General features: G+C 57.1%; 4 protein-coding genes across 4 annotated transcripts; 1 reads left to right on the top strand and 3 right to left on the bottom strand.

Annotated features, from left to right (window-relative positions):
- Positions 1 to 3751: 3751 nt before the first annotated feature.
- Positions 3752 to 10788, bottom strand: BESB_068840 (TBC domain containing protein; the record flags this gene model as incomplete). The annotated part of the gene is made up of 14 exons (XM_029365277.1): positions 3752 to 3829; positions 4052 to 4101; positions 4460 to 4554; positions 5093 to 5174; positions 5698 to 5773; positions 6389 to 6463; positions 7251 to 7282; positions 7873 to 7927; positions 8323 to 8383; positions 8853 to 8971; positions 9326 to 9366; positions 9834 to 9870; positions 10094 to 10176; positions 10485 to 10788. 14 exons carry the CDS (start codon positions 10786 to 10788, stop codon positions 3752 to 3754), a joined length of 1188 nt encoding a protein of 395 aa, XP_029218860.1.
- A 3241-nt stretch (positions 10789 to 14029) lies between these two features.
- BESB_068850 (uncharacterized protein) lies at positions 14030 to 16004 on the bottom strand (the record flags this gene model as incomplete). The annotated part of the gene is made up of 3 exons (XM_029365278.1): positions 14030 to 14659; positions 15225 to 15629; positions 15894 to 16004. 3 exons carry the CDS (start codon positions 16002 to 16004, stop codon positions 14030 to 14032), a joined length of 1146 nt encoding a protein of 381 aa, XP_029218861.1.
- Positions 16005 to 16603: 599 nt separating this feature from the next.
- BESB_068860 (U-snRNP-associated cyclophilin family protein) lies at positions 16604 to 18081 on the top strand (the record flags this gene model as incomplete). The annotated part of the gene is made up of 3 exons (XM_029365279.1): positions 16604 to 16844; positions 17212 to 17291; positions 17767 to 18081. The coding sequence occupies 3 exons, from the start codon at positions 16604 to 16606 to the stop codon at positions 18079 to 18081; spliced, it is 636 nt and encodes a 211-aa protein (XP_029218862.1).
- Positions 18082 to 19947: 1866 nt separating this feature from the next.
- BESB_068870 (uncharacterized protein) lies at positions 19948 to 21489 on the bottom strand (the record flags this gene model as incomplete). Its single annotated transcript, XM_029365280.1, has 1 exon — positions 19948 to 21489. One exon carries the CDS (start codon positions 21487 to 21489, stop codon positions 19948 to 19950), a length of 1542 nt encoding a protein of 513 aa, XP_029218863.1.
- Between the last annotated feature and the right edge of the window lie 946 nt (positions 21490 to 22435).

The following is a 22435-nucleotide window of genomic DNA, read 5'->3' on the forward strand; positions in this document are numbered from 1 at the left end:
GTGTTCCGCACGCAGTGGCTTCACGCGGCCGCGAGCACCGTTCTCTCTCCCGGTGGCGCTTCTTACGACTTTGGAAGATCCTTCTGGCGGTTAACAGGCTGTGTCCATCTACCACGGACCATCCCCTTCGAGCTGCGGCCGTTGCCCCGGTCCCGGGTAGGTGGGAGTACAACGCAACGGCGCGTTCCTCACGCGCTGGAACAGGAGCAACGACCCGTTCTCGTCAGCGCGCCAAGAGAGGCATCGCCTTTGCAACCAGACAGGGTGCCAGGGTTATCCGTGAGACACCGATGGAAGCTTGTACACTGCCCGCGTCCATCCGCTTGTAAACTGCATTTACGGCAGCAAGCAAGACAAAACCTGATCCCACAGCGCTGGCCTTCGCGAGGCCTTCCCGAGTCGCGAGGGAGGAGGCGTCAGATTCGATCTGGTCGATCATCTGGCGATCGCCCACAGCCCTGGGACCTCCAGAGCTGTGGCGACTGCTCTCTTCGAGAACTTGGACTGCGTCTTCCACGCACGCGTTTTCGCCGGGTTGTGTTAGGCCCGCCGCGCCGGCCCCTGAGCGGCGTGAACGTACACTGCCTTCAGTGGGGTAATTGCTCCCTGCCAGTGTTCGTAGGCGCACGGCATCTTGGACCGAGGGGCGAACGCGAGCGTTTTCCACTCTCCTCACGCAGCTACGATAGGTGTGAAGGGTCATCACCAGCGCAACGAGGAGGGCAACAGCAGACTTTGCTGCTTGTAGTGCCGGCCGACGGCGGCTCGTCCCATTCCTGTGTTTGGCTTGGCCTCCTCTAGGATGACTGCGGCAATGGTGGATCAGCAGCGCCTTCTCTTCTGAAAACGGGTTCCTCCTCCACTGGACGCATGTGGAGGCGCATCTTCTCACCTGATTATCGTGCTCGCCAGAACTCACAACGGTTATCTTGTGGGCCTCCGAAAGAGACACCACCCGCACGATCTGTGAAGTGGGAAGCACGACGCACAGACGCGAGTACGCCCCGGTGATCCGGCGACGATCGAGAAAGACGCGGAGGCAGCCGCGCGGCCGCATCCCGAGCGTGTCGTGAAATCGCGACCGGAGGGGTCCGGGCGGGGGAAGGGTGCGACGGCCGAGGGGACGCTCTCGAAGGGTGACAGTCTCCGAAAATAAACACGCGCGATTCGTTTTGTAACTGAGTGTTCCGACATCCAGGGTGCAGCTTTCGTGGCAGGGCGAAGATCTGAAAACTGCTCTGGCCAAGAAAAGTTACATGTAGAAGAATTCCCCACTGCCCTTACCTGGAAAAGAGTTCTGTAGTGCTCAGACGCAGATGCAGCGTCAAAGGAACCGCGGCTTTTTGCACTAAACATGGTGGCTAGTTGGACGGCGGACGAAACTTTTAAAAAGACGGTGGGTTTGCGTACAGGCGCACGCCGCGAATCCGTAGCTTTTCACCTACAGTGCAAACACCTATAGTGGTCAGGCTCAGGCTTCAGAAATGTCGAACGTCAATCCGACTTCGGCCGGCTCACGGAGGAGCCTCCGCGGTCGCCGAACACCCTTTCCCCGTCGGGCTTGCAGACTTGACTGGCAACGGTCACGGCGAAACAGCACCGCTTTTTCGTAACAGTAAAGCGCAATGCTGGCACGATGCGGCGTACGCGCTCAAATAGAACCTCGGCGTCTGCGGGCGCTTTACGCGTCGCCGCTGGGCCTGTGCCCCTTGCGCCGGGCGACGACGAACAGAGGCGAGCCGCTTCAAAAGGCTCACGGTGGATAATGGTGTGCAGCAGACAGCTACGCAGCCGCGTAGTAGTGGGCGAGATCTATACACCATACACTCAGACAGGATGCGCGAGTGAGATACAGAGTGCGCCGCCCGGTCCCACGCCAGCACGTGCTCCATGTCCAGGGACTTGGTGGGCGTGGCAAAGGGGCAAGAGCTGCGTTGACCGCCGCCCTACTTTCTCGTTGGCGCGGTCCGTGGAGCACATGCATTCTCCTGTGCGAACACGCACAGTTCCTCGCCGGCGGCGACAAGATCAGCGGGAGCACGCGCTCTCGATGGTTGCAGCCGGCTGCGCTCGGTATCAGCCTTCCGTGTCCCTCCGCAACAATGCCGCGTTTGAAAAACTAAAGAAGTGCTGATCCTAGAACGCTGCTGTCCGATCCGTCAACATTGAGTAAGCGTACCAGGGGAACCGAGGCGTGGAAACTCGCGCGGGTCACCTAAAGCAGGCAAGTGTTTGCAAGAAACTTGCTCGCTCGTAAACGACACGCATGGAGTGCCTCAGTTCTGAACGTATTAGGAACAGTGAGACGCGACTTGTTTGCGTGAGACAAGGAACGTGCAGAGGAAACGACAGCGCTGCGGCTCGTGTGGCGCGCGTAGACCGTGCGGGCCTCCCTCTCACCGCAGACTCCATGAGCTCTGCGCACTGGAAACTCCAGACCAGGCAGCTATCGGGCGAGAGGAAGTGAAAGGAGAATCCGCGGAACAAGACAGGCTCAGATTTTCCGCCGAGCAAGTTTCCCGAAAGGGCCCGTTCACTCGTGGATGTGCGGCATTCCCGCATACATACATCTAAACATATGTGCGTGCTTGTAATTCTCGACGTGTCTCGCTGCTCCCTCCTGGATGCCTGCGCATGCACCCTCGATACACCACGCTAGATCACTGCCTTTCGAGCAGAGAAGTGCTTCAAAGGGCCCCGTTCAGGCAGGGAATACAGGCGAAACGACCCTGTGGCAAGTGGCTTTGCGAATAAGAAAAACGACAAGAGTGAGGGTGAATAAGGACGCATTGTAGTTTCAACGCCGACGTTTCCCCCATAGAAGCCACAGACAACCGAGGGGAAAGAGGAACGGGCCTCTTGGAAAAAACAACGGCTTACTCACGGGGCATGCACCGCCGTATGACCACAGAGGCAGACGGGGTGCCGGTAGGGGGAGAGGGCGCACAATGGCTCTTCGAGTAGAGATGCCTTAAGACGTGAAGGAGTCCACGCCCGTATTCCCATTCTTTGGTTCGTTTAAACACATACATCTGCATGTGTGCACGTGGACAGGCAGTGCCTGCGTATTCCTAGCACAACTTGCCACTTGAGCCAAGCACGAGCTGGAACCCTGGAGGATTTGTCCAGGGCCCTTCGAGCTAGCTTAGCTGCCTAGGTGCTTCGGCGCGGAGTGAAAAAGCGACTTCAGAACGAATCTGCACCGACGAGGCAGGGCACGCAGCGGAAAGGGGGGCAGCGATCTTTGCATCCCCTGTCGCGGACAGAGCCCGTCGCCTCGCAGTCAAACCTACACGCGGCATTTCATCGGAAATTTGCCGCCTTCCGCCAAGAAGACATACTACGCCGGAAAAGCATCATGACTCGGGCGCCCGTAGCGCGATACACGTTTAACTGCATACTTAGATCTACCTGCCCAGTTAGCTACATGAACGTACCTATCTACAATCTCTTTTCGATATACTTGCATCCATTTACCGACCTAACTACTTATCTTCCTAGCTTTGTCTGTATAGATGCTCATGTGCAGACTGACACGCCGACACACACACGCACACACACGTGTGCAATATATATCCGCGATGCTACGGTTTCTTGAAGGTGTTTTTCTGGCACCGAGCTCGAGGAGATGCTGCTCCCTAGAGCCGCAGACGCAGCAGCGGAGCTCTTTTGCGCACGCGTTCACTTTTACCAGCAAGACGGAAAAAAAAAAAAAACACGAAGGCCATTGCCCCCGTGATCATTCCTGCACTTACGCTTCCGCGAGGAGCGTTTCGATCTCTTGTTCCGTCCACTCTGCAGTCGGGAAGTTCTGGATAAAAATCATCAGCTGAAGCAACGCAGCAGAAGGGTGCAGTTCCCATTCAAGTTTCTGGCAGCACATGTCTCACACGAGTGCTGTTGCTGCGTATGTCACGCCTGCTAGTAGCTCACGATCATGGGGGAGCCTGCTCGCGCGAACCGAGGCAACCTAAACTCTCGAATCTGGCAAGCATGACCCCGCGCGTAGATATACAGCCGTAGCGGTCGTGTATACCTTGGACCTGTGTACCTGTTGGAAGTTCATTTCCTTCAGCCGAGACGACCAGAAAACGAGAAACACTGCGCACAAAAGAAGGCAAACGACGCCTGATAGTCCGCGTAGGCAACCCGGAAAAAAGCACCCAACCCTCGCCTTCACACAGGGCCGACTAACAACAAGCGAGATCTCCGCGCATTTCTACGCCTGCAGACCATCACGGGTCGCTGAGAGACTGCACGAGTCCTAGATGCAACCCTCGCAACACACGTATATCTGCTCACGTCGTACATCCGAACACCGATGCTCACAACCAAGCAAATACACCTATGCATATATATATGTATGTATATGTATATATGTGTATGTATGTATAAGCAGGTCGTCTGCCGCCAGGCCATGGCGTCGGCGCGTGCTGTTTTTCCACCCGAGGCGCCTTACCGACGCACACGTAGACGTGGAAGGTGCTGAAGCCTTCCGCTTGCTCCGCGATGTATGTATCCCAAAGCCGAATCACGCAGCGTAGCGGGAACTCTCTGAGAAGGCAGCCGAGAGCGACGCCAGAAACCTCGAGCTTCTTAATGTATGAAAACTGACTCAATTTTCGTTTAAATCGTAGGAAGCTCTTACGCAAATAATAAAAAACGCACGAGATTCAATAGATCAGCTTTCAAAAAGTAGCTGCCAACAGGCGACCCGCTAGAAGGCACCGGCAAGAGGATCCGTCACATTGCACGATCCCCGACACTGAACTCCAACTCCGCGGCTTCCAGCAAGCCTTGCGACCGGGCGTCCGCGAATCCCGCCAGACCGGGCGCGCCCTCAAACATCTAGAAGACGTGCTAGCTCAACAGGAACTTCGTTCAACAAGTACATGTCAAAATGAGCGGCCTCGCATCCGCACGGCAGCACACCCCGAGTTCTCTCGCCTAGATGAGAAACTTCAAAGGCTCCAGGGGCGTGGAAGTCCCGTATCTCACTCCTCCAGCGGTCACACACGACCTCAATTTTTTCCAAAGTAGGTGCTGGGAGTCCCCGGCCTGAGCTCTGCGGCCGAGGAGGTGGAGCACGAACCTCATGAGGAGACAGTTCATCCAGCGAAATGACATTTGCAAAAAGTCGACGCCCTGCGAAGTCAAGTGCTGAAACAGCGGCTCTGCAGGCAGCAGGCGCACACGCGAAAAGATCAAAAACTACAAGCAGGGCTCCTGCATGTGGCCACGGCACTACGAACCAGCCGCAGCACACCAAAGACCAAAAAGCTCACCCAAGATTGACGACGTATTCTTCTCCACACGCTGATACATATGTATGCATATACATACATATACAGAGAGAGATGCGAAACTGGGGCTTTATGATAGCCACGGAGAAGGACACCCATTCACTTCGTTGTAGAAAGGCGGCAAAACTACATGCCTTAGAGCACGGGGACGCGTGCTCACGTTCCCGCAGAGCCTCCTACACGATCCACACTGAATGCCTAGAGCGTCCATGCCTGCAGAAGGCTGTGTGGAGATATGCGCACGCAGGGCTACGCGGATGCGCAGAGATTCGCGAAATTGGGTGGTTCTACGACTACAGACCGACACGTCCACGCCCCATATGCAGTCGCAGACACGCGTGCGCAAAAAAGGATGGCAAGAGGAATTTTTAGCGCTTCCACGGAGGCGACCTACCGTCGACCCGCCGCACAATGTCTGCAAGCTTCAGCACCGAGCGCTGGATACCAGGCTGGCCAAAGGTGAAGTGGTCCTGCAATCGAAAAAATGAGAAAATAACGCAAGTCGGATCTACGTCACAGAGACGTGTTCTCCGGCACACATCGAAGTCTCGTGCGCGCCGCGCCTCACCGTCATCAACGCGACGAAACTGCGCACCACTCCACATGCACGTCTAGGCTGAGACACTGCCACTGTGCCGAAACTAACATGCAAATATGCATGTAGATGTAAATACATACATGTGCGTTAGTCTTCACGCACGTATGGGCTTTCTGTTGACTTGGCGTGAGCGTGAGAATCACCCCTCGGCGTCGCTTTCAAAGTTGACGCCGACTGCAAGACGCGCAGCGTCCACGCGCGACAATTCTACTGCAGCCACGTGCTAACATATGTACATGTATATATATGAATGCAAACACATATGGCTGCCTCTGTGACCTATGCATGTATCTCTCTCTACATACATACATGGAACCACACACGGCCACTGAATGGGAGAGAGACATACAGACTGCTGTAGACATTTGAAACCGAATGCATGGCTCTCGATCGAGAGAACACGGATTTCTTTCACTGCCCCGCAGCGCCGGGAAAGATGTTTCAAACCAGTTAACTGAGGATTCTGAGGCAAGGAACAAAGGCATACCTGAATGTGCGCGAGAAGCTTTGAGAGACACCAGAAAGAGTCCGCCTCCACTTCGTCCAAGATCTCGGCTGGAATCTGGACAGCACGAAAACTCGCAGTTCCACGGCCGGTCAAAGCAACAAAAAAAGTTGCAGAACTCGACAGAGATTCACACGGACACGCTCGCGGAGGCCCGCGTATGCACACAATCAATTGCAGCTATACAGATGTATACACATTTATGCGTATATATAAGTAATCGTACGCGAGTCTCAGACCCTCGCGGTAGGGGCGCTCGAAGCTCCCACCTCGATGCATGCATGAGACACAGGCATACACAAATATACACAGATGCATGCGATGATTGCTGAAACGGAAAATGTACACAGTACGCGCATATATATATATATATATATATATATATATATATATATATATATATATATATATGACAACTATATCTGGGCGTGTGTAAAGGGAGAGAAAAAGCATCACTCCGGAGGCCAGTTTTCCGATGCATTCGGAGCACACAATGCATCTATGTGAGCCGTCTTCCGTCTTTGCTTGGCGCAGACATCCGTCTGTGCGAGGCGCACGTATCTGCTGTCTATCTGCTCACGCGAAAGCAAGCGGCCTAACCCCAATACATGACACGTACGAAATATATACGCCCAGCGCGCCCACACATGACACTAAAAAATATGTTTACACATTAGCACGCTAACAAGATACAAATATGCAGATAGACATTCGTGCATGGCAGAGCTGTGCGTGCTGCTTCGAATTTGCCCCGCCCTGAGCACGCGCAGGTATGAGAGAACGACGAGTGCAGACCCCCGAATCAACCCGAAGAGGTACAGCAGCGCGGCTGCGACGGCCTTACGTGATCGATTGAGACTGTCTCTGGATCGCGGCCTGACACAACAAACAGTGGAAGCGGCTGTCGCAGGTGATGCGTACATACCCTGAGGCGCTGGTACGCAGGCGCAAAGAAAAAAGCGAATAGTCACACGGGAACGACAAGGCAGCGCAACGGAGCCCAAAGTGTGCGATTCGCGCTTCACGAAATTCCAACTTAGGAAAGTGGAGCCGTCGTTCTCTACGTGATCCCCAGCAGAGAATACTGAATTCACTCCATCGACCCTGTGCCGAGCTGCATGCGGACGGAGTTGAGCGTGCATGCTCACTTCACAAAAAAAAGGAATATATATATATATATATATATATATATATATATATATATATTAGGGTTTAGGGTTTAGGTATATATATATATATATATGGATAGATAGAAAGATAAATAGATACATGCATGCAGAAGCGTTCATAGCCATGCACGCCAGGTGTGCGCAGACATCGTCTCGAGACGCAGGTTTTTGCGTTTCGCGGAATTTTCGAATCGTTTTCTTAGCGAGTGCATGCATACATACGACTCTGCTCGCCTGACTGAGCTGCGAGATCCGCGGTCGCGCGGTATGAGGCACTTCTTGCGCCCTCTGGCATACCTATACTACTTTCCAAGAAAACAGAGAGAAAAGGCGTGATCAGGTCGTTGATGCCCTGCAAGACGCGACCGAGGGCGAAGCCACGCGCAACACCGCAGAGAGAGAAAGTCGTGAGAAAAGAGAGCGAGGCAAAAAGAGAGAAAACATGGGGCGAGGAACAAGTGGATGGACACGGAAGCAGCACGAAGAACACGCGGAGGATGACTTCGCAGGGGACAGGGGGACACCACAGGCAGCGAGAGGCTGAAGAAGAAGCTGGTAGAAGCAATAAAGGCGGCGGAGGAGACAGAGACGTCGAGCGAGCGACTAAAGGCGCGAGAAGGAGGGAGTCGAGCTCATGTTGAGTCAAGAGCTGGTTGAGGAGCGGGGCCGCATCGCCGGTCGAGGCCCCAGAAAAAAGCAGCCGCAGGAAGCAGCGAACTGTGGAAAACGAGGAGAAATGAGACTCACCTGAACGTAGCCGCTCGCCGGATTTTTAACAGCCCACAGGAAAAGGGCTCGCTCCATGCAGCTGCAGACACAGAAACAGCACTTTTGGTGCACGAGTCTTCGATGCCGGAAGACACCGAAGCAAGCGGCGCGTGCCCTGAGCTCCGTGGCGCCGCACGACACCTGCTTCGTCCTTCCCTCAGGGACAGAGAAACCCACGCCCTGGCGAGGTAGACTGAACAAACACGGAAAACTTCGCAAAGGACCTCCGGCACCTGTCAGCTTCACTGCACGGCGACAAAGAGAGAGAGAACGAAAGACAGAAAGGAAGGCAGACCACCACGGGAGTAGCAGAAGTTCGTGCCATGTCGGAAGGTTTGCACAGCTCCGCGTCGCAGCATCCCAGCAGCGACGCTCGACGGCGTATCTGGAAGGAAAGGCACGCGCGGGTTTTTGGCCAAAATGCTGTGACTTCTCCGGAGGCGGCGGCCGGAAGGCGAATTCGAGGGGCAGCCACCCGCGCGTCTGAACATCGAGAAGACAAATCTCACCTCTGAATGCGCGCGTGGCTGAAGAAACGCAGACCGGAGTGCGTGCGAGGCAGGTCGACTCGGAGCTGCCGGATGAGCTTGCCTTCGTCGCTCGAGAGCGTCTTTTTCTGGTAGTAGTGCTGAGCAAGGCAGTGCGCAACAAGAACTCGCCCTCTGCTTCAAACGCGGCACGAATCGAACCCGCAGACGTCGCTTCCTACCCTCGCCAGGCAATCGCAGGCGCATCTACACCCGACCCGCACGGAGAGAGACACCGCTAGCCGCGCGCAATCCGCCTCGCCGCACTGCGTGGGAGATCCCACGAAGCACGCACACATTCTCGAGACCTGCACCTCTCGCTTAGCATTTCTCCACAGACGACTGAGTGAGTGAATATGTATGCATGTGCACGTGGAGGTACATGCATACCGACCAGCCTGCGCCTGGGCCAGCGGCGCGGCGCACGTGGACGGATACGTCAGCGCACGTCGTACCTCGAGAAGCTCCTTATATTCGCTTCGTTTCTTCGCGAGGACTGCGCACACACACCAGTTCGGCAAGTCGACTTCAGCACGTCACTGTTTGACAGCGTGACGCAGCCGGACTCGATCCAGCAGGGGCGATGATCCGACAGCGAAAGAAAACGGCGCGTAGGCGCAGCTGAGGTGCCCAGCCGGCAGGCGAGAAGTGCCTCCCTCCGTGTACGCATATTCTTCCATCTAAAGACGCGCGCAGGCAGAAGTCATCGCGCATATGTGCCGCCTCGAAAGACGTGAGAACTCCGCCACAGCAGACGGAGAGCGGAAGCAGCCACAAGGCTACACACGCGCGAAGGGCGGGCGACCCTCTCACCACGGCCCTCGATGCACCCGGGCTTCCTGGAAGCAGCCAATGCTCGAAAGGCATGCCCCCCCCCCCCCTCCCTCCCCGCCCCTCCCCCTGGCGATAGACGGGCTATGAGAACTCTGCGACTGACGCGCCCTTCGTTCGAGCGAGACCTACCGTGTGGGACGCGCTCGCGAGAAACCGGAAGATACCCCTGAGAGACGCGCGCACACACAGCCGAGACGCAGCAGAGCTAATGCAGAGGAGCCACGCGTCGCCGCATGTAGCTTCGCGCGCCCGTCAGCGACAGAGGAGAGTTCTGCTCACAGACGAGCGCCGAAACGTGCCAGTGCAGGGACGCGAGTCCTCTAGACGACGGCGCCCCCCTCTGCACGAGCCAGGCGCGACTCCGGTCCGCGCGCGAGGAAAGGACTTACGAGGAGAAGCCGCCATGAGTCGCTCCGAATCCACGGCGCGCAGCACGTGGGCACGCCGCTCCACAGCAGCTGCTTCAACTCATCTGGAGAACAAGAGGAGAAAAAGAGGAGAAAATAGGGAAAAGAAAGGAAACATGAAAAAAAGGCCCTCAACGGTGGCAGGCGACCAACAGACTTGCGGCACACCTCCAGAAATAAAAAGCACTCTAAAACCCTAAAAAAAACCAGAGATTTCTTTCGGAAGCAGGCAACTCTAACCTGCGCGTGTGTGCAGCGACCCGTGCCTCGCGCCTCGACAGACACCCCCGCCATATTTCCCATTCCCCCCTTCTCCCCCCCCGTCTGGAAACAAAGCGCTGTGAGGCACAACCGCGAGATCCGATCGACTCACTAAGATCCACGTTCGGTCTGCCGAGGAGAGCCCTGAACCGCTCGGCGCGGACTGTGAGCTTGGCTGAGGGCTCCACGCCTCCACAGCTGCCTGCGCGCGGCGCCACCTGAGGCTGCTGGCGCTCTCCGCGCCGTTCACCTCCGTTGAGAGGCCGGTTCGCCGGCTCCACACCGCCGCCGCCCGAGGAAGCGGCGCTCGAAAACGCACTCGCAGAGGAAGAAGAGTCGTCGGGGGAAGGCGCTGAGCCTGCAGAGGCGGAGGATAACATCGTCGCGGCTTTCCTCAGGGAAAAGCCGGCGCGCATGCGTGCGGCATCAAGAAGAAGAGACCCCGAGCGAACCGCGGAAGAACCCTCGAGGCACCCGAGGCAGATGCGCCCTGGAAAAGAAAAAAAGGGCCTACTTAGCGGAAGGGCTCCAGCGCGAGACGCGGACAGGCAGGGGGCGAGCGGCGCGCGTGTGCGGCCGGGGAGTTCGAGAGTAGCAACCCCGAAGAGACGAAGAGTGAAGACTCGGAGAAAGAACGACGCCGAGGCGAAGGACCCCTCGCAACGTCCAGCAGACCCAATCGGAGAAAAGACAAGACAGGGGAACACCCCCAGACGCGAAGCAGAATGGACAAGCAGCCGAAGAGAGACGGGACAGCAGACTCCCAGGAGGCCGAACGACGGCGAAGCGAGGCGAGCACAGCGAGGAGTCCCCAACAGAGAGCGACTGGGCGCAGCTCCGAACGAAGAGCTGAGAATTGCGTGTAAAGGAGAGAGACAGCGAGTCCAGAGAGAACGACGAGCCAAGCGAAACTTCAAAAGCGCCGGCAACTGCGGACCGAAGACGGGAGCAGAGAAACGAAGACAAGCGATACGGAGAAAAGGCGAGACCCTAGAGAGGCTGTCAACGCGGATGCGTTGAGGAGATGCACAGTTAAACAGGATACGAGAGAGATAAATCAGGCCCTGATACATTCGACAGCGAAAAATCTGTATCTGCCCCCAAGAGAGGACGACGGAAATCGAAGAGAACTTGGCCCCGTCGAGCCGGCGAAGCGACAGACGGCCGCGGCGCCGAACAAGAAACGGCGTAGGTATGCACAGAAGAGAAAGAGAGAGCGGCGCCCGATATGCCGGGAACAAGCACGTGGCCTGTGGCGACGTTGGGCTGAGGACTCTCGAGCGCAATGGGGATGCCAAGAGTTCCTGCGACCCAGCGACACTTCCCCTCCTTCGCCGCGCCCTTCCCTTCCTCCTGATTCTCCTTTCACGTGTCCCCCAGCGTTCGCTCTCCGCCTGTCGTCCTCTGCATCCTTTCCCAGTGTTGTCCTTCGACGTCGTCTTCCCTTCTCGCCTGCGCGAATGAGGAGCCGGCGCGCCCGACAGGCCGCGGGGCGGCTGAGTGGAACGCGAAGTTGCACTGCGAAGGCCTCGACTGCGCAGCCCCTTCCGTCGGGTTCCTTAGCGGAATGAGGCAGCGGCGGGGAAGGGGGAGGAAGGAGGAAAAAGGGTGACCGCGACCTCGAAAAAGAAACACCGAAAAACAGACGGGGAGTAGAAGACAAGCCTCACCAGGCAGCCGAGCGCCGCGCACCACGCGACGGGCGACGTAGGAACGAAAAAGGGCAACAGAGCTTCCAAGCAAGACCTATGAACTGTCTCACAGAAGTCAGCCGAGCACATTCGGACGCGTTTCTGAAGAACACATGGACGAAAAGGAGACTTTTGCGCGGAATGGCGCCGCTGCACACCTAAGACAAGCGCGCTCGCGCCTTCATCAGCCTTCCTCGACGAGCTGAGGCGCGCCTGAAGCGGCGACAAGAGAGACAGAGACCAACAGAGATCGCGGGACGGAAAGAAGAAAGGCCCTGCGATGGTGATTGACTGGAAACAATGCGAAGCAACGCGCGCTTCTCGCGAGAGTGAGCCGCGCGCGAAAGCTTTCTCATAAAAACGGTGACGGGAGACTTGAGCGGCAAGGAGAGAGACGAAAAGAAGACCAGGCAGAAGTCCTGCAGAGCCCCTTCGTGATCTAATCGAGTGATTTTTGTTGAGGAAACAAGCAAAATCTCTCCTCTCCGTCACTCGCAGAGTCGATAAGCGATCTCGAGGGGCTTTTTGGCTCCAAAGAAGCATGCACGTGCGACGAAGGGTCTCCTCGCGCGAGTCTATTGACGAAGCGTGGAGGCCTACCTTGCGCGCAAGCGCACTTCCCCTTCATCGACTCACATGATTCCAACTGCGTCTCCTTTCCGCCTCCCTTCTCCTCACCGCCTCAGGTACAGCCGGAAACGTTCGCGCGAGAGACACAGGCCGCCGCAAAGCAGGTAAACGACAGGTACGCATTCTTCAGAGCTCCTGGGCGTGTTCTGCCGATCTCTGCGCCTCCATTTCTTCATCTCTGTTTCCCTCTTTTCTTCCATTTCTTCATCTCACTTCCGGTTGCACCCCTGTCCAGACCAGCCGCTCTCAGACCTGCCGGGAGAGCAGCTTTCTCAGCCGCCGAGGGGACTCCACGCAATCGCGTCCCATCTCAGCGCAGACAGGCTCCTAAAGCTTGTTAACTAGCCCACAAGAGGGTGGATCATTCCTCTACGTGGAATCGCGCAGGGCGCATCTCTGCGACGCACTGTATTGCTACATATATATATATATATATATATATGGATGTGAAGGAACAGCTCAGATACTACAACTCCTGCACACTTTCTGGCTTCTTAGCCTCGCTGACGGAGGGGCAGGAGGCCCCTCTTTCAGAAAGACCTTCTCAGGTCGAAGCGTCGGGAGAAGCTGAAGTCACGAAAGCCTGTAGCTTCCCCTCTAGGCTTGAACGAGAAGTCCAGCGAAGCGCGAGAACCCGATTTGTCTCTTCCCACAGACCCTCACCGCAGGCATATGTAGATTCCCAACTATATGTATAATCACACATATATATGAATACGTGTATATTTAAATCCGTTTATAAATAGAGACATCTTTGCACGTGCGCATCTATGATAGGGTGCCTTCCCCGGTTGCGGCCGGCTCACGGCCTCGTAACTAAAAGGGCCAGGCTGGGGTCTCAGGTTGCAAAGCGGCACAGGCGCGTTGCGGTTTTCTCTCGTTTCGCTTCAAAACTCGTTTTGAAGGCGCGCGACATCCAACTTGGTGTCGGGTGTCTGTGCTTCCTCACTGAGTTGACGCGTAGCGCGACAGGCGAATCTCGAGAGCCACAGAAAGCACAGTTGCGACATTCGTTCGTGCTGCTCCTCTGCGGATGCCTCGGGGTCGGGTTCACCAACGCAGAGAGCAAAAAAAAGGTTCCGTCTTTCTCCCTCGCAGCGCTACGCGTGCCTGTACAGCGCGCCGTGTTCACAAGAAGCGTTCGTGGAGTGCCCTGCTCCTTTTTTCGGTGGACGCTCTTGGAAGAGAGAAAGACATCTGCACACCCGCGACGCCCTGCTTGCGTCCTATGCGCAGCTACACAACTCCCTATTCCCTGCCAGACGGCCAAAGACCGGGTTCTCGATGCGCGGGCCTCTCAGCGCCGCGCTGAAGCTACTCTCTGTCTCTCTCTCTCTCAGGTGCGGCGCTCAGAGCCGCAAGTCGGGAGGAATTCCGTGGCTCCGCCGGTAGTTTTGACAACGTATAGCGCACCGTTTTCTGCCTCTTCGGCCCCGTCCGCCCAGGCCACGAGTTTCCGCGCGATGTCGTCGCACTTTGTCCACTTATTCTCTCTAGTGGCCTCGGCGACGCTCGGCATGGCGGCGCGGTTCGCGGCGGTGTCGAGGATCGCGGGGAGCACCCCAACGACGCGGTAGTGCAGCGACGGACTCTGCGGCGCGAGCCCGTCGCCCCCCCGGGCCTCTGCGGCGACGCCCGTAGCGGCTAGCGACTGCACGAGGTGGTGTACGTACACCTTGGAGCAGCCGTAGGCGAGCATCGTCGGCGTCGGCCTCGCGCCCCCCGCGCCCTGGACGGCTGCAGCCGCGCCGGTCAAGACGACGAGGGGCGCCTCGCGGGCGGCGGTCGCGCTGCGGCTGCGAAACAGGACGGAGGCGGCGTGCGCGCAGAGGAGCGCCGGCAGGCAGTTCGCTTCAAGCATCTGCTCAGCCTCACTCAGAAAGTTCTCCGAATGAACCGAGCTGCAGGCGAAGCCGCCGCTGCAGCAGATCGCCGCGTGCAGAGGGGGGCCTGTGGAGAGCAGAGGCTGAGGCGACCGCAGACACGAAGCAGACCATGCAGAGCGACGCATCCAGACACGGAGAGAGGGCCGCCACCCGCGCGGTCGCTCAAGGCGGGAGAAAAACACGCACGAATCGCAGGGAACGGAAAGAGACAGAGTCTATTCTGCTACCAGAAGGCAGCAGCAAGCTGGCCCCTAGGCCTCCCGGTCCGACGTGCTGATGCTGCAGAAGGACGCCCGTCATATTCCCACAGACATCTCAACATGTGAACATACAAAATCTGCGCATATAAAGGTACACAACCTCTCTTATATACACAGACTTACGAACACATGGGATACAGCTGTTTGAAAGCGCCCGCTGGGCAAAAGCGGGGCTCTTCGTCGCGCACACACATACACACTCGAGTACAGATGCATCTAAATCCGTATATATATACATATATATACTGTATTTATACAGAGGGTAGAGGGGTGCCTAACTGTGGATACAGAGCCGGAGCGGCAGGCTCAGACCCACAGAAGCGTGGATCGCTCCGACGAGTCCGCCATCACATATGCGCGCGCGCCGCCAAAGCAGAATTCTCACCTGAAGTTGTCTGGCGATTTCTTCGCCCTGCTCTTTCAGACTCATCTGTGGAAATGGCTGGACTTCGATCCTTGCGTGCGGGGGGAGGGGCGACGCCCACTTTGAGGGATAACGGTTTCCTCCGTTTTGCTTGCTCGAGGGCCCCGACGTGCTGCAGCCAATGACTCTCCATCTGGCTGCAGCGAAGGCGTCGGCGACGGCGCCGCCGAGGGCGCCGGTGCTGCCAAAGAGCAAAACAGTTCTGCGGCAAGGAGCGCTCATTGAGGAGAAAACAGCCGTCGAATTGGAGACGTGCGAGCGACAGAGGTCCCCTGCGCGGCCTGAGACCTTTCCAGCGCGTACAAACTGCCACAAGTCGCGAAGGAGGCGCAGGGTGCACACAATGTCTGCGATTTCGGCCGACACCTGCGCAGAAAAGCGCCCGGCACCCACGAGCAGGCGCGATGGCGTGTACGTACACCTAGAGGCACTCCTGGCGGAGAGAGAAAGGTGTGTGTTGAGTGCGGAAAGATGCAGAAAAGATGCGGAGACGAAAGACAACTCTTGGAGGGGACGCAGACCGCCAGGGAAGATGGACGCAATGTGCGAAACTGGAGGGCCGTCTCACGCGTCTTGAGCGGTGTTCGGCTTTTTTACCCCCAGTGAGTCTGAAACGACGCGGCTGCTCACCTCAGTTCCAAACAAGAGAAAGCGCAAAAAAGGTTTAGGGTGCGTACTGCGGTTGAAGTCTCGAGCTGTCTCGAAATACGAGTGCGTGTAACTCGCCGGACTCGCTGCCATGTCTCCTGACTTGAGCCATAGCCGTTTAGTAGGCGCAAAGTTGCGCATGCCTTCGCGCTCTTCGCATGCGAGACGACCTCTCTAAGAGAGAGCGATTTGGCGACATCTGCGCTCCAGCTCGATCATTCTGCTGTTCCTGTATTCCGTCTCCACCTGAAGGGAGAGGCAGAGCGGCGCGTTTCGGTTCCCCTGCATTTCTAAAGCTTTTCTTCCTCCGCAGGCCCTTGGGAATACACCTCCAGAGGATCACTGCCTTCGCCCCCGTTCTTGTCCGGATTCCCAGCCCTGCCACTCTTCGTTTTTTTCTCCCTGCTTTTGTCTCTATTCTCGTGCTTGAGCGAACGCCCACGCCTGCTTGTCTATTCGTCGTTCTTCGGAAAGATTTATCCCGCGCTCCATTTGACGCGCGCCTCGTTCAGCTCGGTTCATCATCGCCCGAAAGAGCAGGTTCCACCTCTCCCTGTCCCGCTCCTTTCCGTGTATTCTTTTCCCTTCTTTCCGCGCGTCCTCGTCTCCATCCCGCCGGCGCGTTGCTCTCGGTTGACCGCCCTCTCCAAGCCAGCTTTGTTTTTTTTGCGCAAACTCTGCACACGCGCGCCATGGCACTGCCCGCGAACTCGTCGACGTCGGGCTCTTCTCTACTCTCTGAGAGCGAGCTGCCGGCGGGAATTTCCTACGCAGAGGCGATGGAAGGTAACACGCGGCCTCTGCTGCATCCGGACAACCCCGTCGTCTTTCTTGACATTGCGATCGGCTCACACGAGGTCGGCCGCATCAAAATCGAACTCTTCAAAAACATCGCCCCAAAGAGTGCAGAGAACTTTCGACAGTTCTGCACAGGTGCGAAATCGACGACAAACGTTCATGCGCGTGTGAAAAAATCGCGGAGTGTGTGTGCAGTTAGATCTCCAGCAGCTCCTTGTACTGCAGAAAAATCCCCCCGCCCCCGCCCACTTTTTGTGGAAGCGTTAGATTGTGCAACGAACCGATCGACTCTGTCTCTGCGCTTCGAAGGCTGATCCTTAACGCCGCGACAGCCTCCCGGGAAATGCAGGCGATGCCAGTGGAGGCAAAACGCCGCAGGCAGTTGGCCTCAGTCGTCTGAGGGCTCTTGTTTTTCTGTAGCCTCCTTCTCTTGGCGTTCCAGTCTTTTGAGTGCCCGCGTTTCGTCTTCATCGTTCTCTTTTCATTTTGATGGCCTGCTCAGGCGAGTTTCGGCAGAATCAGGTCCCGATTGGCTACAAAGGTGTCTCTTTTCACCGCATCATCAAAGACTTTATGATTCAGGTAAGCTCGAGAGAAAAAGCAACTCATCCCTCTTACTTGCTGCGCCGCTTGCGGGCGGGTCCGCGGAGCAAACCTGCGGCCTCCGCCGTCTTCGCCTTTCTGGCTTCGGTTCGTCCCTCGCACGTCCCTGCAACCTTGCCGGTCGCTTGCCGTCCCGTTAGAGACGCGCTTGCGTCGCAAATGTGCGTTTCTTCCCAGCTTCTTTCTTCTCCTCTGGTGTTGGCTGCGTGGCTCTCTGTCGCCGCGCGCTTCTGCCTCCGCGCGCGCCTTCCTGCGGCCTCGCGGCGGATCGATGCGGCGGCGGCCCGCCTCTCTCTGTCTCTCCGCCTCTGTCTGTCTCCATGTCTGTCTCCTTGTCTTTCTGTATCTCTCTCGGTATCTCTTTCTGTTGCCCTTTCTGTCTCTCTTTCTGTCTCTCTTCCTGTCTCTCTGTTGCCTCCATCGCTGCTGCGTCTCTCTGTGTGTCTTTTCTCAGGGCGGGGACTTCGTGAAGGGCGACGGCACGGGCTGTCTGTCGATCTACGGGAGTTCGTTCGCGGACGAGGCGTTTGTGTTGCCGCACTTTCGCAGCGGCCTGCTGTCGCTCGCCAACAGCGGCCCGAACACAAACGGCTGCCAGTTCTTCATCACCTGCACCAAGTGCGACTGGCTCAACAAGAAGCACGTGGTTTTCGGCCAGGTGCTGGGCAAGGACTCGATGCAGGTGGTGCGGAAAATTGAACACGTCACCGTCGACAGCAACAACCGCCCCCGCGTCCCCGTCACAGTCACGCAGTGCGGCGAACTCTGAGCCAACGGACCCGATCCGCGATGCACCGGCCTCTTCGCCTCTGCGCGGGGAGGGGGGAGGGGGCGGCGGGCGGTAGGAGGAAGAGGAAGGAGGGAGGCCCTGGAGGCGCCAGCCAGTGAGGGAGACGGGCGTCGCGCGGACGGGAGCGGATTGCCGTCTGCGCGTGGCGGGCGAGCGAGGCGAAATGCCGGGCGCTGCCGTCTCCGAATTGTATCCGCGGCCTCGTTAGAGCTGTGGGTCCGCGACGGGGTAGCGAGCTTTGTCGGGTGTCGTTTGTCACTTTGGTTTGCGTGCTGTCTTGTGAACGCGCGCGGGAGGGAGGGACGCGCTTCTGGAAGAGAAACGAGTGCGGAGCGTGCGTGGCTGGCGGCTGTCGTCTCTCGTACGCGGCACCGCGAGGCCAGAGAGAATGACCGAGGCCTCGCCAGTTCCCTTGTGTCCTCGTTCTCCGTTGTCGTGCTTTCTTTGGCTTCTTTCTAGTTTGGTATCTGCTTTCCACTTCGTTTTCTTTCCCGTGCGGACCGCTGCTGGACTGTCTGTGTCTTTTGCCCTGTTCCCTCTGCCGTCGGTTTCTCATTTCGCTGTATACTGAAGCAGACAGGCAGGCCCCTGTTTTCCTGTAAAGAGGACAGAACGGCAACGCGCAACACTCGGTTGTGTCGGTGCGACTTCTTTCTCTTCCTGATTCGCGCGCGCGAGGTCCTCTTTTTCTCTTTGGCATGACACTGTCTCTCTTAGTTACTCTGCTAATGCTCCAAGAAGGATGCGGCCTAGGAACTTTATTTTGTTGGCGCTATCAGTCGAAAACGCCAGAAGGCTCAAGCGGCCTTATTTCTTTGCCGGCGCGTCCGCTGAGTTTTCTCCTCCTTATCTCCAGCACGCCGCTTATGGCGAGAGAGGACAACCTTGGTTCGTTATAGAAACACCCTGCGCGCGCTACACGAGCGCATCGCTCCAGTCATGTCTAAGCAGACTGTCACTCGTGCGGCTACCGTCAGAAGCTCCATAGATTCACAGAATAAGACACTCCAGTTACATACACCCTTACGTGTCCGTCTGCGGGCGACGCGGCTCGCCGTGGAGCTTTCCTGTCATGGAGAGAGCGGACGGGGCTGTAAATCAAGCAGCTCGGTCTGCGCAGAATACGCGGATTGCCTCTTTGTTCGCTGTCTCAACGAGGCGATGCACGGGGTGCTGCCAGCGTGCCGCTCTTGCTGCAAACCTCTAATTCGGTTAGCGAGAATAGTGCAATGGAGGAGATCTTGTGCGTCTTTCGGATGGCGAATGTTGCAGGTTCCGCCAAGTGAGGACGAGTCGACAGTCCAGTCGCGCGACGGCATCGAACAGCATGAGGCAAGGATTGAATCTTCCCTCCTCATTACCCTCCTCTGTAAGAGGAGGTTTCACTCTTTCTCTCTTATGTGAGCAGTCTTTATATCAGCCACGAGAAAGGAACCGAAAACGCATACGAGCCGCGAGACGGCGTGAATCAAAACCTGCAGGCATCCCTAGGTTCCGAGGAGCACAGCTGCTTTCGTTCCTCCTACTTAGCGACCCGCCTGTGTGGCTTCTCCGCGCACTGTTGCTAGTCGGGCAGAAAGGACCTCGCCCCCGACTTCTAGCAAAATACTACGAGCTGGCGTGCGAGTTTTACTCAGACGCTGGCTTACTGGACGACACCGCAGTAGTCTATCATACACCTCCGGCCCCGCACGTTTAGAAATACGTATAAACACATATGTCTGTATGCGCATAGTAAGCACGAGAGAGATACAGAGATAATATCAAGTTTCTGCTGTCCATCGCTACCACGGAGAAGGCCCACGACCGCTACTAGGTTTTGCCGGCTTGCAGCCAAGGCTGCATTTATGGCAGTGATTCTGTTTCTCCTTCCTCTCCGCAGAGAAGCTGCGTCCAGGTCCAGTCCCGCTGTACTGCAGACAGGGCAGGTGCAGCATCTCTGAACGTCGTCTCGGTGGCGTTCGTTTCTGTGTCGCGTTTTCCAAAAGGGTAGTCCGAGGTCATAGACGCTGCGGCTGCTTCCGCTCTCAGGCCTCTGAGAAGAAATGGCACGGTGCTCTGCCGGAAAACCAGGTATGTGCGTGGAACGAAGCAATGTACATACAGTTGGTAGTGCCGGTAGAAGGTCTCGACAGCGTACGCCATGGCGGTCTGCAGGGCGCGGATTTCGAATACTTTGATGGACATTGGAGGACGCTGGACGCTGTACTTCAGCAGGAGACCTCTAAAGGCCTTGAACGACTCCATGGCAGACAGCCGCTCACACATGGAGTCCTCCAGGACTTTCTTCAGAATTCCCAAGAACGTCGACGTCGCGGCGACCGAGAATTGCTCCTCATGACAAAATGCGAGGGCATTGAAAAACAAGTCACCCACAATCTGCCACTGGAGCGCATAGCGCTCTGAACGGCGCAGGCCTCCCGCTGGGAGACCTGCTGTCCCTTCTGTCTCCGCCGCGAACGGGCGCCTGCGGCCTGTCCCCTCCGAGCCCCTCCCTCCGCTGGGTCTCGGAAGCCTCAGCGCGCTGGCGCCTTCTCCACTGTCGCAGTTGGCAGTTCCTGTCTGCCTGTCTGTATTTTCTGTCGGGGAGTCGAGCAGCACGTCGCCCCAAGCATGCCGCGCGGCCCCGTCACCTCCGTTGTCCCCAGAGAGTGAGGCCAAGGCTGAGGCTGGTTGCTGGCTGTTGGCCTGACCCGCCTCCTTCCCAGCGAGACTCGTCCTCGTGGACGCGGCTTTCTCGAGTCGCCTCTGCCCTCGTTCGCAAAGCGCCTCTGCAGCTGCCTCCTCGTGACTTGCGCTACCGGGACGGGTCTGCGGTGTACGGACGCCGCGCGAGTCTGATTCCGCCGGCGCAGGCGGAGCCTCGCATTCGCCCCCTACGGCAGGGCGTTCGCCGGTCTTTTCCGGCAACGCAGAAGGAGGCTGAGCAGCGTGGAGCGTCGAGGGGCGAGACGGGCTGTTTGCGTCTGGGTTTTCTGTCGACGCATTGAATGGGGACGCCCCTAGCCTCCGGAGGATACCCGAAACGTTCAGCTTCTCTGCCACGAAGGCCATTAGCGGATTTGGCCCTCCAAGGCGCGGCTGACTTGCTCGACTCTCTTTTCGGCCCTTCGCTGCTTGAACCTCGGCTGCGCCGCTTTCTTCACAGACCGGCGGAGACTGACCAGCCCAAGAGAGAAATGCAGGCGCATCGACAGCGGCGAGGAGGTCACGAGTGTCTTGTTCAGACACGTAGTGAAAAGTGAGGAAGAGAGGCTCCTCCGCTCCTTCCGACTGTTTCAACGAAGCTGGACAAGAGCCAGTCTTAGGGATGAGGCTTGCACTGCGTGGGCGTGAGGCTTGTCGCGGAGCCCCCGCCCCGAGGACCGATACGGCTTCCGGCTGCATCTTCGGCGGAACACAACGGAAAGGCCGGAACTGGCAAGAGCACCGAAACTGCTGCGGCGAACTGCGCGCAACACAAACGCAGACCGAGTAAAAGCTGGAGACACCGAACAAATATATATATATATATATATATAAGCGTAGCACTATGCATATAATTGTAGACATGTTTATGCGCTGGCGCTGTGGGAGGAGCGAGCTGAACGCCTCACTCGCGCTCTCCACAAGAAAACGTCTTTTCTTCGTTTTAGTCTTCTACTTCGTGCTTCGCTTGATTCCTGTTTGAAGTTACCGTCCAGGATGATGTGTCGTCACGGGTTTTCCTGCGACAGCCTCTGCCGCATGGAAAAGATATTTCTCGTTTAGTAGATAAGGCGTGAGCAACCATCCAAGCCCCTGAAGAGCCTGCAGGTTCGCTGAGACTGCCAGGATGTCTTCGTGAGGAATCTTTTTTCTTGCTTAGACACTAGCGAGGTAGGTGTGCTGAAGTCCTGAGGTCTACTCGCCGCCACGACGGCTCCTGTCTTCTAGCGCCCGCAAACAAAAGGTCGGTTTGCCAGAGTACATCGCTCTCTCTCCCGTCAGTCTCTGTTCGCTTCGCTCTCATAGCTTCGAAATATCGCACCGCAGTGGTTTGAGAAAGCACCTCCTCCTCTTTTTCCACGGTGCCCTGACTACTGGTTTCTGCGTTGGGGGCGGCACTCTCTCCGCAGAGAGCGATCAAGAGGCAGCGAAGTGGACGACTCAAATTCCTTCACAGAAACACGAAAAAAGAGAAAACGTCGCAAGTGAAGCGCGGCGCTGCAGAGAGAAACGCCACGCGCGCACCTCAACAGGGCAAAGCACTTGACGTGAGAGAGAAAAACACGTTCGCGGTGAAGCGGGCGCATGCACGCTGTCGACGGAAAAGGCGCCTTGCACGGAAAAAACGCTCGAGGCTGTGCGGCGG

The sequence above is a fragment of the Besnoitia besnoiti genome, chromosome VI (genome assembly GCF_002563875.1).
Source record: "Besnoitia besnoiti strain Bb-Ger1 chromosome VI, whole genome shotgun sequence".
NCBI classification, from domain to species: domain Eukaryota; phylum Apicomplexa; class Conoidasida; order Eucoccidiorida; family Sarcocystidae; genus Besnoitia; species Besnoitia besnoiti.